The 16,379-nt window shown below is 42.1% G+C and overlaps 1 protein-coding gene across 2 annotated transcripts; it reads right to left on the reverse strand.

The window, feature by feature from the left end:
* Window positions 1–69: 69 nt before the first annotated feature.
* On the reverse strand, window positions 70–16,139 carry znf644a (zinc finger protein 644a). Of its 2 annotated transcripts, none has more exons than XM_086203282.1 (6): window positions 16,093–16,139; window positions 7,215–9,984; window positions 5,714–6,310; window positions 5,186–5,311; window positions 1,081–1,183; window positions 70–995 (listed from the first exon to the last, which is right to left on the reverse strand). In XM_086203282.1, exons 2-6 carry the CDS (start codon window positions 9,979–9,981, stop codon window positions 800–802), a joined length of 3,789 nt encoding a protein of 1,262 aa, XP_086059408.1. In that variant the 5' UTR covers window positions 9,982–9,984; window positions 16,093–16,139; the 3' UTR covers window positions 70–799. The 2 variants fall into 2 exon arrangements, with proteins under 2 accessions (XP_086059408.1, XP_086059407.1); XM_086203281.1 differs by having other exon boundaries at window positions 16,032–16,139.
* Window positions 16,140–16,379: the final 240 nt, after the last annotated feature.

Below are 16,379 nucleotides of genomic sequence, written 5' to 3' on the forward strand. Positions count from 1 at the left end.
CTTCGTGCAAAAATGAAAAAAAGTCAGCTTGAGTCCTTTTTTTTTTTTTTTTTATTTGAACAACACAAATGTTTTAAGCATTGTATCTGGGTGATATAGTACATTTAAAATTAAGTTATTTCAAAACAGTATATTTAATCATTAAATATAGGTGACACGTGAAGGGCAATGTTTGTTTTCTTTTATCCACCTTCAAGTTTAATTTTGTATTAGAAACAATGCAGTTACTGAAGTACTATAAAAAACAATTTCTGTGCGTAACATGTTTGCAGATGTTTTTACAGTCACATCGTCTGCTGGAGATTCTTTAACTGTGTCAAGAGTTTTTCACTTTGTTGAACTCGTCTCAGTAACTCGGCCCTGAAAACAGTGACTATGGACTTGATTGGAACATGTTGCAGCACAAAGGAAACATGGTTCTACAGATCTTGCAAATGTGAATATTGATTAGAGGTGCTCCCAAATTTTGACAAAAACTGACTCAAACATGAGAAATCTGAGGTAAAAGTTGTCTTCATTAGAAATGGACTCCACACTACATTACTGCATAAAACAAGAAAACTCTCTGTCCATTTGGAAATGTATCCCAAGAGTGGACCATGTAAAAACAAGAAGGATAATAATATTCAAAATAATTCACTTTGTCATCTGTCCAAACAACATGTACAGTATTCTCGATGAGCAATATTGTACTTTTGGCCAGTATTTCATCGACTAAAAAAAAAAACAAACAAAAAAGAAAACATCAGATGTACATACACATACAGTCTAGTAAAATCTAAAAAGGTCCCCGTTAGCTTCATGAGACAGCATGAGCAGCTGTCAGAGAGCTGTTGTGGTCAGTCTGGAGGGTCGGGGAGTCCATGGGCAGCGAAGTGACCTCTACCATGCCCAGCCCAGTGTGGGGGACACCAGTGTTCATAATGTGTCTCTGTAAGTGTTTAATCCAGTCCTCCTGGACCGACAAGGGACCCTGGAAGACGAGGTCACAGAACCTAGAGATAGGAGGGAAGAGTGATGATGATGATCCAACAAAGAAGTGCCTAAGTGGGCGTCAACCTAAAACAAACAAAACTTTACCTGCATGTAAGTCTGTACATCTCCTCTGGAGTTTGTGGGATGGGAAGAGTCTTCTTCTTTGAGCCATGTCTTAAGCGCTGCCTCCTCGCTTTACAGTCGAACGCTAAGAAAAAGAATTGACTTTTAAAACTTTCGTACTGACTTTTCTTATGTAATGGACCAAGAATGAGTACCGTAAATTCTGGACTATAAGCCGCGACTTTTTTTCGACGCTTCATGCCCCGCAGCTTATACTCCGCTGCGTCTTATACGAGGATTTTACCTTCACCCTGGGGTGTGGCGGGCAGCGGCAGCGGGCAGTAATTCCCTATTGTTCCTGATGGCAGCTCCAAGTACCGTACTTAGGGAAATTCCTAGCCAAATGTTATGGTCATTTCTCTAAGTACTGTACTTGGAGCGTCCAGTCCATGCCGCCGTGCAGTGTAAAAAGAGCATCACACGATATTTTCAGTCATTTGTACTCACCCTCAAGAAGGAGAGCAGAAGAAGGAATGCTTATGATGCAGCTTTCAAGTTAAAGGCAATCAATCTGGCGGTGGCAGATGGAAATAGAGCTGCAGCACGTAAGTTTGGCATAAACGAATCGATGGTGAGACGCTGGAGGCGGCAACATGACGAACTGACCCAATGCAAAAAGACGACAAAAGCTTTCAGAGGTCATAATAGCAGATGGCCCGGACTTGAAAACGCTCTGGAAGACTGGGTCAACACGCAGAGAATGGGCGGCCGAGGTGTTTCCACCGTGCACCGCGGCTTATTTACCGGTGCGGCTTATACGTGTTCAAAGTTGATTTTTTCCCTTAAATAAGCATCTGCGGCTTATATAACGGTGCACTCTATCGTCCGGAATTTACGGTACTTAAACCCAGAGGTCAGTTGGCACTGTTGAACGTCCAGTAACCTCTTCTCAAAGTCAGTGGGATTTTGGTTAAATGAGACAAGATCTCTATATGTAAATACCACCCGTGGGTGTCGGCCTGTCAGCAGTGACGTTCACTGGTCTTGCCGAGGTGATATAGTAAGCAGCTTCATGTCTCTGTCCATCAACTCTGTCCTCTAAAGTCAGATGGGCTGACATTGTCATTAATCATTCCACTCAGATGCTGCTGAAATTGGAAGGCCTCCTGTCCTTCTATGGATTTTCTCAGATTAAATACATTTTTACTGAAAAGAGCTTCAGAGACAAGATGGTTTACTGCTGTCAATAATGAATATCTAATGGAAATATACAATCTGATCTATAAAGTTAAAACTTTGAGTTGATAGGGATCTATTCTCATCTTATATTCACATATCTTGTTTGCGAATATAACTTGATTTTTGAATGAGAAAAAAAAACAATAAAAATGTACAGAACTGAAAACCCCGACCTTAAAACTGCTATGTGAACCAAAGTGTTGATTTTATGAACCATTCCACCCCCACGCTGAACAGCGATGTATTTGATCTTACTTTCAGATCCAGATCCAACATTAAAATCCCATTAACCTTTGATGATGCTAACTTCCCGGTTGGCCAATAAAAACTGCTGCTGATCACGACACTTATAAGTAGAACATTAGGGAATTCTAACACAACAAATTGTTAGCTCAGTCACACTCATCTTTTGGTACTGTCACTTTGGAAGTCTTGAATATACCACTGCATCTAGTCACATGGTTTGGCTTTGTTTCAGTGAGGTGAACAGTTTGACAGGGTCTCAGCTGCAGTGGCTAAGACACACAGCCCAACATACACGTGTGATGATGTGTGTTCGCAGGAAAGGAAGGCCTGGACGCCTTTTTTGTCATGAGGAGGTCATCTTTCCACTGATGCACTCCCTATTAAACTCTTAGCAATAGCTCATTTGCTCCTCTATATCCTCACCACGGGGAGGACACAAATAACTGACGGTACACTAATTATAACTGTGATGTTGACGTCACAATCCCTCGAGGCGTCTAGCCATTATAGTCATGGTCGTATCTGCTCAGGTTTTGAGACATCAGCCTGAGATTTGTTTTGTCAAATGGTTCTTTGAGCAGCAGCAGAAGCAGAGATTAGGGGCAGTACTACGAAGCATGAGCCAAATATCTAGGCTAACTTTATTTTATGTGGTTGTGGCAAAGCATTCTGGGATCAACTGTACCACGACAGTGGTTATCAACTCTCCACATCAAGCCAGCACTTCCTCTGCTGTTTGTGTGTGCATTGATATGAAAGGGCTGGAGTCAGCACAGATGACCAATCACCAATGTGGAGAGGTGAAGACTCAAGTGAACAAAATATATTCCTTAACAAATATGAGGAATATAAATCCATAAACCAGGCTAAAAGTAACACAGTTGCTGCAGCCAAAGCAGGAAGAAGAGCTGTCAAAAACTGTGGGAGGTGTAAATTTACAGACATCACTGTTGATCATTAGGATAGGAAATCTGACAAGAAATACCTTTGATTGTCATTCAATGAGTTGAGTTGCATGGGTGATGACATCTTTAATATCAACAAAGCTCAATTTAGAATATCAATATTGATGTCATGTTCTTTAAGCTGCAGCTGGGTCTCAGGTCATGAATGTTTCTGTGGTGATTGAAACGCAAGAGACACGGGACTGTATTCAAGCCTAGCACAAGCTGGTGTTCGGTCAAGCGCAAGCATCATTGTTAGTTTCAAGCCGGCACATATGATGTTTTCACACCGAGCACCCTCGACCTTTTACTAGCAAATGAACCAACAATCTACCTTCACTGGCGGGGGCTTGAGCATGTTAATAAAGCACGGCCTGGCACAACCATGACGCACTGCGAATTTGGGACATCATAAAATGTTTGCCCCAAGGCCAAGAAGAAGCTGGTCTTTAGTCAATGGCGTTATATGTTAAGTGCTATTTAAAGAGTGCATCAATAAGATGAGCAGATCCCATTGCCACGCATCTGCTCATAGAATCAGACTTCCACCTCCACCCAGGTCTGCTTTACCTCCAAAGGCTTCGGTGGATGCCTGGTGCTCCTGTATATAAACATAAGGCATGTGCATGTGCCTTCATGTGACGCACAGGGAGGTCCGTTTCTCCATGAGAGAAATGCTCACTTCCATAGAGTTGCATTGCGTGCATGACTGATATAGCAAAACTCCAAGTCTGGAGCACCCTGGGCTTTCAGGGGAATAACAAGAGACACTCTGATGAGTTTGATTGATGTTGTGCCCGAAACACACCTATGAATAATTAGGTGACTAACCGCCTTTTTTTTCATGGTTTGCGCTCTGATTACATGCCTTCAACATACCAAAATGAGGTTTTACACAATCAGAGCGTATGGCAGACAAGTAGAGCCATCTTCCAGCCCCCTGGTGCCATAGATCGCTAAAATGGGGCCCAAAGTCTGAGAAGTAGACTGAGATCAATCACAAAGGCCACACACATATGTTTCACTAACTGGCAAATCTAAACAAATCCCTCAGCAGAAGAAAAAATATAACTTAGCTTCTCATCTGATCCAGAGCAGGTTAGGTCTGTAGCATATATTGCTGAAGTAAAATATTTCGCTAAAATGTCAACTACCTTCGTGTTGAGAAATTCAGAGTTGAACCTGAAGTAACCTTGCTAAGCCTCTAATCTTGCTTTGTCGTAAAGGCTCCAGGTTAGTCAAGATCAGTCAGGTCAGATGCGCCTGATCAGATGGTGATCGCAACTTCCAAACGCACATATTCACCATCTATGTTCTCAGTCAACTGTATACATGAACATCAACTTAACTTTGTGTAACATGATTACATCTGCTTCTGCTATCAAATGAATGTCATCCATCCAGTGTCGCCATGGCTGCATGGTTCGGAGGCAGAGTGACTGTCTATCGATCGAAAGCTCGCTACTTTCACCCCAAGTGACCGTCCTGAAGTAAGACATCAAGCCCGTAGTTGCTCCTGATAAGTAGTTTGGAAGCCTTGCATGGCAGCCTCCACTGTCAGTTTCAGATGAGACTGCACAAACTGGTTCTTCAGGGGTTCCCAGTGCACTGAATACAAGATGTCAACACGTCCATCTGTGTTGTGTTGATATGCTAGCTGGTTAAGACATGAATTCGATAAGTTTGTTCTTGTGCTTTACGGTATTGATTGCACTTACTCGATCCTTCCTGTAAGGCGTTCCTCTTTCGTTTTGCATATGCTCGAAGGTGATTGGACAGGCTTACTCCACTGTGGAAAGTTGCATTGCAATGGACACACACCTTCCTGTTGAACTCACCTTTCTCTATAATAGAGATAAGAGAAAAGAGATTCCAATTCATCTACAACGATTATTTTTACTTTTGTAAATAAGACAATAGTACAGTGTAGATTTAGTTGTTAAATTACTTAAAAAAGGGAAAATAGATGAGGCCATGATATGAAAGATGAGTGCGCAATATGCTAGATTCACTCAATTAATTGACGAGAACAAAGAGAGCAATAAGAGGGGTTTCTGTTCAGTTCCCCTGCTTAAATGTACGCAGATGACATAACACTGAAAGTGGCCTATTTAAGCAATCTATGGCACCGGGCAGTTGGCAGATGGTGCCGTGTTATTTTTCTTAGACGTGATAATAGAACCTTCCATTAAACAGTTATCTTCCTTTCCAACCTCTCTAGTAATGACGTAAGGGAAATTACTTACCAGATACTGAGTTTGGCAGTGAAGATGCAACTCTGGATCCTGAACTGTGCTCACCATTTGAACTAAGTGTTAGCGCACTTCTTGACATCTGAGACGATGCCTTTAGTTTGGAGTCTTCCTGACACTTCCTCTTCTTCAGAATTCCTATCAAGGCAGTTGTGCCTGACAGTGAATCTTTAACATCCACCTTAGTCTGTAGTTGCCTTTTTTGAGATTCCATCTCGACTAGCGAAAACGAGGGCATCAGTGGTTTGGCATCAGTGCAGTCGCTTGTAACAGAATTATTTTTTGAGATTCCAATGGGGGATGGCATGAAACGATCAGAAACGTTTTCCATCTTTGCTGAAGCACCATAGTGGAAATTATTCCGTCTCTTTCCCAAAATTTGAAGAGCCCTCTGGAACTCCTTCTTGTCGCGCATCAACTCTCGCAGTAAAAATAATGGGGATTTGTTCTTGGATGCCAAACTTTTGCCAAGCTTTTTGAGGTGTCCACGAATGTGGTTGGACTGCCCTGTCCTGTTATCGAATGAGTCCCCACATAATGGACAGGAGTGGATACTCTTCACAGTCTCTGAGTCGGATTCCAAACGTAACACTGCAAAACATTAAGACAAAAAGCAACCTCAATAACAGGAACACTATAGGATACAATATGATCAATAATTACGAGTACAACAAAACTGAATAGTTTTGAAAACATTGGCTATGTTTGCATCCACTGAATATTCCACCTTTATTCCAAAAATTAAAATATTCTGACTAAGCTCTTTACATGGCTATGGGAAAATTAATATTCCAGCAATATCCCCATTTACATCCAGCAGCACATATTTCAACTAACTAGAATTATCTGCAAGACCATGGGCGGAAGTAAAGTTTGTTGTCTGCCCCCCCCATCTGTTAAAAGCGTTATGCACTGGGAGACTTTCCATCCAAAATTAAGTGCTATTTCACTTTATTCTACTGTTTGCTTTGAATATATTTCAGCAAGTTAGACAAGGGTCGTATTGCTTGTTAACAGTCTACATGGCGGCATTAACTTATTACAGTTACACATCTGGACATCAAGAGCCGAAGGCCATATGTTGAAAGACGCATATTCTATTTACATGTAAAATAAAAAAAAGCTCCAGAACCCAAAAATATATTGACATATATACATATTGTTGACCTGTATCGTCACTTTCTCCATTCATATGTTAAGTTCATATTAACACTCTCACGATAAAAAGAACCGGATCTTGAAGGCTGCCATTGTGCTCTCTGAAGAGACGCAATATGTTTTTGGGCAATTTAACATATTCAGTAAACAAAGATGTATATACGGAAATGCTAATCTGCCATATATATGAATATTTCTAAAATACATATGCGGTTGGAATGTACTGCATACTCAATTCAACTGAATAATTCATCAGGAAGGCATTCATTCCAAAAACTAGCTCAATTTGGAATTAACTACTTATATTTTTTTAATAAAACAGCTGTGTGATAAATACCTTTTTTCAGTCGCCTGAACGTTGAAATCCTCCGTCGAATTCGTGGCCTCCTGTCTTGACACGCCACCTGCTCAGGAGACACTACATGTCGGGCATTGTAGCTCAATCCCGCCCTATGGAGATGCCCTCGGACATGATTGGACAATCCAACACCTGATTCAAAGACAGCAGGACAGTATGGACAGTTCTTGCGATCTGATTCCAACTCTGAAGCATCATCTGTGAGGGGTTCTTCCAGTGGCATTGGATTAGAGTCAATAGTTTCTTGAGACACTTCAGTTTCTATGCATTCTTCCTTTATTTCAGGGTCGCTTGTATCCTTCTCTTCGGTCTTAATTTTCTCAAAAAGCCTTTTTGATGCCTGCAGAGCACCCCGCATTGACATTCTTCTGCTATAGGTATAAATTATATTTTGTTTTTCTTGCTTGATACCATTGTCAAAAAGGGTGGTGCTGGCATCCGTATCTTTATATTGGAAATGGTCTTCTTCATCACAGTCTTCCACTGCTCCTTGGTTTAGTCTCTTGGGACTTGGCAAAGGTTTTGATATGATGAAACAAGAGTCATGATCAGAAGTGTTGCGATATGGGGTGGACATCTTTCTTTTAGATGGGGACTTCTTGGACTGATCTACGTTCAATTTAGATACACTGCCGTTGGTGGACTCTCTTTCAGATGCAATGGTGGACGTTTTGTGGCCATTTGGGGATGAAGCCGAGTCTTCAACTTTGACAGTCAACGTTCTTGGTACAGTCTCAGAGCCATCTTTGTCTCTTTGGGCAGCCTTTCCAGATGTGCTGCAATTTCTCTTTTCATCTTTCTGTTCTCCTGTCTTCCTTCCGTGTCTTTGTCGAGACAGGAGAACATTGATGGATTTGTCAAGTTTTGATTCTGTTAGATGAGAGTTGAAGCCGCGTTTAACTTTGCTATTTTTGAACAAATCAGAAATGTCATTGGAATCGCTGGGTGAAAAAGCTCTTTTTGAAGAGATTTGATTCTTTATTGAGATTTTTGATGTAAACTCAGCATCTTCTATAGGTGATTTACGAGTAGGAACGTCCAGCTCTTTACACTGTTGTGCATTTTTCTCCTCGCACTGTGCAGCTTCATATTCCTCCAAAGTTTGTTGATGACGAAGCACAAGGTGATTGTGAAAAACATATCTGCTAAAAACTTTAAAAGAACAAATGTTACAAGTGAAACTTTCAGGATCCTCTTTCTGGATTTGCTTTCTAACTGTAATAACAGTATGGTGCATGATGTTATGTCTCCTTAGATCATTTTCACTCTGAGCCCTAAAGCTACATTTTTCACATTTAAACTTTTTCTTGTCCTTCTCATGTGTTTTTGCATGTTGAACAAATGTGTTTGGGTAGTTTGTTCTGAATGGGCACTGAGGGCAGAAAAGCTTTCCACTTTTATTCTCTGTCTTCTTGTCTGTCCTGCCTTTGATCTCCTCAGTGAGTCTTGATCTCTTTTCTTGGTGTACAGTCATGTGCTCAATAAGTGAACTGCTTTGTCCAAAAGACTGTCCACAGTCTCTGCATATGAAAGGCTTTGGCGAATTATTTGGAGGGTCTCCATGAGTTTTGATGTGACAATGTAACTTGTCCTTCTCGTGCGTTTTTGCGTGTTGAACAAATGTGTTTGGGCAATTTGTTCTAAACGAGCACTGAGGGCAGTGGAGTGTTCCATTTTTGTCCTCATTCTTCTTGTCTGTCCTATCTTTGATTTCTTCGTTGAGTCTTGATCTCTTTTCTTGGTGTATGGTCATGTGCTCAATAAGTGAACTGCTGTGTCCAAAAGACTGTCCACATTCTCTGCATATAAAAGGCTTTGGCGAATTATTTGGAGGGTCTCCGTGAGTTTTCATGTGACAATGCAAATGATGTTCTTTCTTGAATGTAAGCTTACATTTGGAGCAAGGGTAACATGATGGCTTGTCCTCTGAATGAGAATTTATAGTAAGCCTCCCCTTCAATGGTGAAAGTCCATGATCTGGACTTTTCTCCTGTGAATTTCTTGCAGGTGCATTGTACAGAATTTGCTTGATGGCCTTCACAGTTCCATTGGGATACTTGGCAGCTTTCCCTGTTGTTGATGATTGTGACTTTGAGAACTTACTTGACTTACTGACTTTTCTAGAAGGAATGGAGTCCATCTGGCCTTCTGCATCAGACTCATCAGAGGACTTGCTACTCACATCAGGGTAAAGGTCTTCTGAAGGATCCACCATGACCACCATATCCATTTTCCGTTTCCTTCTCCTTTGGTTGTTTGGAGCAAGGACTTCCTCTTTAGGCTCCTCACCGGGGGAATCACTATGATTCTCCCACAGAAACTGCATGAACTCTTTATGAGGGTCCCAATGGAGGTCACTAGCACTACTGAAATTATCTGGCGAGTTCTCTGGTGACTCTGCATCAAAACCCCATATTCCTGCAGGGTCAATTTCTTGCACTGTTTTTAGTGGGGTGATGCTCTTTTCCTCCTCTTTGTCTGTGGAGATACTATTGAGTTCATGGGCCTGTGTAGCCTGATGCAAAGGTCCATTTCCCAAGCCAACTGGAGACAACATATCAGTGTTTGACAGAACATCTAGGACACTACTGTTTTTCAGGGTTGGCTTGCCGAAAGCGTCGCTGCAAGAGGTGGATTCCTGTGCCATTATCACTGGCTCTTGCAGGAGTTTAAGGGCACTGATCTCAGAATCTGCATCTTTGTCATCTTCTTCAACACCTGCCAGACATGACATTTCAGCTGCCATGACCTAAAAAGAAAAGTAAAACTTGCTTAGATCTCCCTCAATCACACACATTTTCCTACATAATCTACCTTTAATACTGTATCGTGTTTAATAAAATGGTTTAACCAAGGCTCATGATGTCTCTCTGTACAAAACGCAAAAACTGGGTTGTCTTTGACTTCGTGGTAGGTTTTGAGGTCCTGATAGATTAATTATCTATAACCAGATTCCTCAGTGGCATCAGCAAATTACCTCAAAATTATACTGATTTGTATGTTGACTAGGAGACACACAAAGCTGGCCTCATGCCACCCCAGAGTGTCATTTTGAACAGCATGCTGGCTTTCCATGATGTAAAAACAGTCTATTGTAATGTGATGCCATCCCCGGATTCTGGCTTTTTACAAATGGTGATTATTTAGTGCTACTGCTTAACAGCAAAACACTCTCAGCCCCATTCTGTCAATGTACATTTAAAAAAAAAAAGTTGAAACATTATCACAGCACAATACTTCATCTTCACCAGGCTGTCTAAAAGGAAGTAATTGGTTAAAAGATTGTTTTTAATGGGTATATTCATCACATTTCGTACATGCATACGGGTTGGGTCATTCAGGATTGATTTTAGATGAAATCCCAGATCAAACCTATATTCTGAATTTTGACAAGAAGTGTTGCATGGGTTTGAGCACCAGCAGTCCAGGGTCTTCACTGTGGAGATGCACATTCTCTCAGTGTCAGCATGGGTTTTCATTGGGGGCTTTTCCACTATCAGTGACAAAGCAATAACCTGTCAACATCATCTGATCCAAGTTGGACTAAAATATAGACATTGTGTTTATGTCAGCCAAGCAGGCCTACTTGACGATGACCCTTTTGAATTATTCAAATAAATATGTTTGACCCACTGTAAATGTAGCCTCTGCTACTTGCTCAGTATGCTCCACTGTTCTCAAGCCTGCATTGACCACAAAGTGAATTTTTGCATCACTGAACTGATGGAAGTTTGGATGCTCGATCATTTATGCCAATTAACCAATGTCAGAAGGGTGGTGGAAGCAGGACCCAAATGAAAATCGAAAAAGCAGGCCAAACTGAGGAACTTCAGACTCTTGCACAAAGAAATAAAATAAACAGAACTTGGGCTGGCGGCACAGTGGTGAGCACTGTCACCTCACAGCAAGAAGGTTCTGGGTTCGAGTCCTGGCTCGGGCACAGAATGTTTCTGTGTGGAGTCTGCATTTTCTCCCTGTGTCTGCATGGGTTCTCTTCGGGCACTCCGGCTTCCTCCCACAGTCCAAAGACATGCAAATGAGGACTAGGCTAACTGATACTCTAAATTGACCGTAGGTGTGGCTGTGAGTGTGAAATGTTGTCTGTCTCTATGTGTTGGCCCTGCGATGGACTAGCGACCTGTCCAGGGTGTACCCCGCCTCTCGCCCAAAAGCTGCTGGGATAGGTCCAGCCCCTCCGCGACCCTAAACAGGATAAGCGGAAGAAAATGGATGGATGGAAGGAACTTGGGCTGGTTGCTCAGCCAATAGGCCCAAGCACAAAGCCAGGCAACTTGAAGGGGCCACTTGTATGGTCACCTCAAGGCAGGAGACTGACAAGGAGCTGTTCAGTAGAAAGGCCCCCAGGCAAGTGACAAAGGTGGAGCTGCTCTGAAGGACAGGCCCAAGACAGATGACAAAGATGAAGCCACTTGGAAGGGTGGACCCCGAGGAAGGTGACAAAGGCAGAGCTGCTCAGGAAGACAGCCCAGAGGCAGACAAGGACGGCAGAGGTGCTCAGGAGAATAGACCAGATGTTGAAGGCTGGTGAAGAGAGTAAAGAAGGAGTTCTGTCGATCAAGGTCTAAAAGTCATATGGGGACTTTGGCTGACTGCCCGGATGACAGGCCAGATGACAGAAAGCCAGGCGACTGGCATGGAGCCACTGGAGGATGGTCCCATCACTGGAGACTGTCAAAGAGCTGCTTTGGTGGACAGCCCCAACACTGGAGAAAGGCACGGCACAGAGACAGATGATATGAAGCCAGAACAGGAACCAAGTGACGGCAGAGTTTCAGCCAGAACTTTTCAGCCAGCAGTGGCATTGATGGCCCAGGATCAGCAAGGGGTCTCAACAACCAAGCCAGAAGAGGACCAGGCAGTGATAGCCCAGGATCTATAGATGGCAGCCCACACAGTACAGGATCTGGAGGAATATGGACGCAGTAGCAGCAACAACCTAGATAGAACAGGATCAGGATATGGTGGTACAGATGGCACTAGGATCTGCATTCCACCTGCAGCTTTAACAGGACCAGGTGGCTGCAGTATCATTTTCCCTTCTGCAGCAGGAACATCGGGTGGCATCAGCATAGACAGCCCAGCCGAAAAAAAGCTTCTTCAAGTGGCTGGACCCAACCAAAGAGTCTCTGAATGTGGCTGTGGCCCAGCCAGAACATGTAAAGACTACGGCCAAATGAAACATTTACTGGAGGAGGCTGGGGTTCAGCCAAAACAGTCTCTGGAGTTGGCTGCTATAGCTTGGTCTGCCCAGCCGGAACAGAAAGTGGCTGTGACAGTACCGCCCTGCCAGAACAGCAGCAAAAATCTCTGCGAGTGCACATAAAGGAGCATGTGGAGACACTGGAGAAGCACACAGAGGCACTCAGGGTGGATGTGTAGGCACTCAGGGTGCAAAAGGAGCCACTGGGAATGAAAAAGGAGTCACTGGAAAAGCACATGGAGTCTCTGGGGGGCCTGGCAGATTGGAAGGTGGGTTGCAAGAGCCCTGCAGGAGGTGGCCCTGCCACTTCCTGGCCCCATTTTGAGGACTTACACAATGAATTGCCTGCTATGTCAACTTAAAAATTGACTGCCAGGCAGAAAAGGGGCATGCTAGTGGCTCTGAGGTGGCAGACTTGAAATTCTTGAGTCTTTTCCACCTGCCTCTGGAAATTCTCGAAGAGGATGATTAATTCACCTTATTGGTCTGCTGGGTCTGTGGTCTTTTGAAATTGTCCTGTTTGGAAGTCTGTTGGAGGCAGGACCCAAATGCAGATTTAAAAATCAAAAGGCAAAAGTGAGGAACCACAGATTCTTCTTTGATGAAGAATTTAAAACAGAAAACCTAAGTTTTCAACAAACAAATACAACTAAGAAAACATAACAAAACACTGAAAGAGTAACAGTAGGTTAACTAAGAGGACGATCACACACTTACTGACACAGAAGGCCAAATTTAAGATTAGAGACCAAGATTTTGGGCCATCTCAGATGTCAGATGACTTAATATGGCAATATTTTTGGTTGTGGCTCCAAAATAGTGGTCCTTCCAGGCACTGGGAGACAGATTCAAAGACTGCCATGAATGATGTCTTCCCACTGAAGATAACCTGGACAAAATTATGAGAGTGCCACAAATCTAAGAAACCATCCCACTCTGTGACTGCTGCTATGACCTAAGTAAGTCTACAAACAAACCAATGCAGCATGGAACTGCCACTGATGACATCTAATCGACTTGCGTTGCAACCAGCGATTCAGGAGGTAATATCGTTATACAGTCTGCACTGATGTCTTACCCCAGTTTTTAGCTGCATGACACACAGTGTGGTTGGCACTAAACTTGTAAGACTACTAAAATCTCACAGTCTGCGAAAGGTTTAAGCAGCACAAGGAACAAGGCATTTTTTTAGATGAAAATTTTGAGGTTTATACATTTAATCTGATCATTTTATCTAGATGGTGCTTCCAATTTCACAACCAAACACTGAATGAGTGTCTGTCTGGTCACAAATGCTTTGAGTGTCAGGATAGGCTAGTTACCTGAGCTGCCCCCCTCTCGATGACATCTCAGGTCACTGCAAAGACATTCCAGCCAGCGACAAACCTAAAATTGACTCCCCGATGTAAAGATTGCAAAGAGGCTCTTTCTCAGCAGCAAAATGTTGAAAAATCATCCCCAATACTATTTTTAGCTTGGATGTTGTGGTAAACATATCTGGTATGGTGCACAAACACTGGGCTGTGTATAATAAGCAACAAACAGCTTGGGCATTGTCATCCTAAGCAGTACGTCGGGAAAATTCTCATGCTGATTGACCGTTCCGACACAGCTTAAAGCATATTTTTGACACAAGGCTCACTGTTTTTGTACTTGTATGCATATGCTGAGAGATAGGCCTGTCGCGATAGCTTTCTTATTAATCAATATACCATCCTAGAAATTATCTCAATTGACAATAACATTTTTAAAAATTATGATTGTAATACTAAATTTGACCATTGTAATAATGATAATATTATATCACCATAATGCAAGTGCAATTAGATATGTAATATTTCTTTTTCGCCAACTTTTACCTTAGAAGTCTGATAATAGACTTGGATGTCTGCTCATTTCCAATGGAAATGTCTGTCATCTTCATTGTGCTTGCAAAGTTTTCCTTTTGTTTGTTTTTTCACTCATTATTTGCTGTGGATTTGAAATGACAGTGGGTACGGTTTGGGCAAAAACAAATTAATGTTAGCATCCTATAAATGAGTTTGCGGGATAAGCAGAGCAACGGATTGTTACGATATCTGCAGCTTGCCAGAAAAATAACATTAAACTCCATCAGTTTCTGAGTGATGTCTTCAGCCCTCAACTGGTTGGGTAGTATTCTCTAAGTTTATTCATGAGGGAAGAAGACGCTGCTAGTGAGGTAGTTCCACTGAGTACATGTTGACCCTCCATGTCCAGTTGGGATGGAGGCTATTGGCTTCAAGGAATGAACCATTTTCAGTGGATTGAAATCAGCTTACGGTAAGCTTCTGGGATATTGTTAAAGTACGATGCTAGCCAATATCAAAATAAACAAAAGGGAGCAGTGCCTCTACCCTTCTTCAGTGAATAAGAGATACAGGAAAAGAGAGGTACAGCGCAACCAGAAAGCTTTGTCTCAGCATAGACTTTTTTTCTCAGGCAATAAAGCACACAAATATTTACTATTAATCACAGAAATTATCGAGGCCGGAGGTCATTTGCATTTATCATATGATAGTTCAATTAATCCTTTATCGTGACAGGCCTACTGAGAAGCGAAAACATAATTCTCCCCCTCTCTCTGTACTACTTAAATCATTTGCGCCACCTTCACTTTTATTGTGACCGCTGCTTGACATTGCTTTTGGTGACCATAGCTACAACTGCTAATCATTTATGTAGAGTAAATCAAGTTTTGAATGGCATGGTTTATGAATCGAAGGCTGGTTAAGGCCCTAAATGCAGGAAAGTCAGCCATAATTTAAATGTTAAGGATGGTCCAACTTTTTGACTTGCAGTATTTCTCAAGTTATGCCACAAATTGTTAGCATAACTGTGTAATGAGAATATTCTAGCTTTTACTGGTCTCAGTTTTAGTATTACCAGTGCTTTACCAGCTACAGTAAGCAATGAATAGTTCTTGGTTGTAGGTTGAAAAGTAAACATTTTAGTTGGCCACTATGCCTTTAGATTTAGCTTTCAACCTCAGACGACATTATAAACATAACTAACTATAAAATATGTATCACATTGCCCGGTAATGGTAAATGTTAACCATTCATAAAGCAAAAAAGTCGCAGGAAATCGAGGTCTAGGATTTGAAGGGCAATAAATGTGTCACGCCAAGTGAATGCTCCATTGGCAAAGAAAGGCTTTTGTACCACCTAACCAGCTGCAACAAAACTACAAATGGATGGACCTCAAAAAATGGCTTTTGATAAGCGACCGAGGATCTTGTATAGAGCTAAAACTTTCGGCACAGTAGTTCGGATATATGCTAACCTACAATGGAGTTGGCTCATGTTGTAAAGGTGCCAACATACACAGCAAAATATATTAATTGTTCGGTGTTTCTGAAAGGTATTACTGCATTTTCCTGGCGTTTATGTCACGCTGTGTTGTTGGATGCTGCTTGCAGGAGCTGCAGACCATTCCATTAAGGCTGTTCCATACCAAAAACCCATTCCTCAGGCTAAACCAGAGCTAATGACAACCAGTCCTCGCTACTCTCTACAACGTTGTCAATAACATGCTGAAAAGCAAGTAAATGTTACCTCCGAATGGTGTGGATGGAGACAGGGCACAATTAATACGCTGCATTGAATTATTTCTTACTTTCGTCTTCCATCTACTTCACAGTCGCCATTTTCCGTGGTGGTCTGGTGTGGGAGAGATCATTATTTTCTTTATGGGTAACCGTAAATACATCTGGCTCTGTAGTGACGGAACACACAAATGATCACAAAGGCGAGTTTTGTGGTGTAACAGTTTTGAGAAATATATTTGAATCAAAGTTACCGACGTTAACATCTTGTGTAATTTAGTCATGTAATGATACGAGTCGGCGCCATGCACCCCCGAAAGGTCTAATAGTGGTTCATTCCACATAGGAGGCATAAAAA

This window comes from Aulostomus chinensis, chromosome 5 (genome assembly GCF_037954235.1).
Source record: "Aulostomus chinensis isolate RoL2024-O1b breed Wild chromosome 5, RoL_Achi_v1.0, whole genome shotgun sequence".
NCBI classification, from domain to species: Eukaryota; Metazoa; Chordata; class Actinopteri; order Syngnathiformes; family Aulostomidae; genus Aulostomus; species Aulostomus chinensis.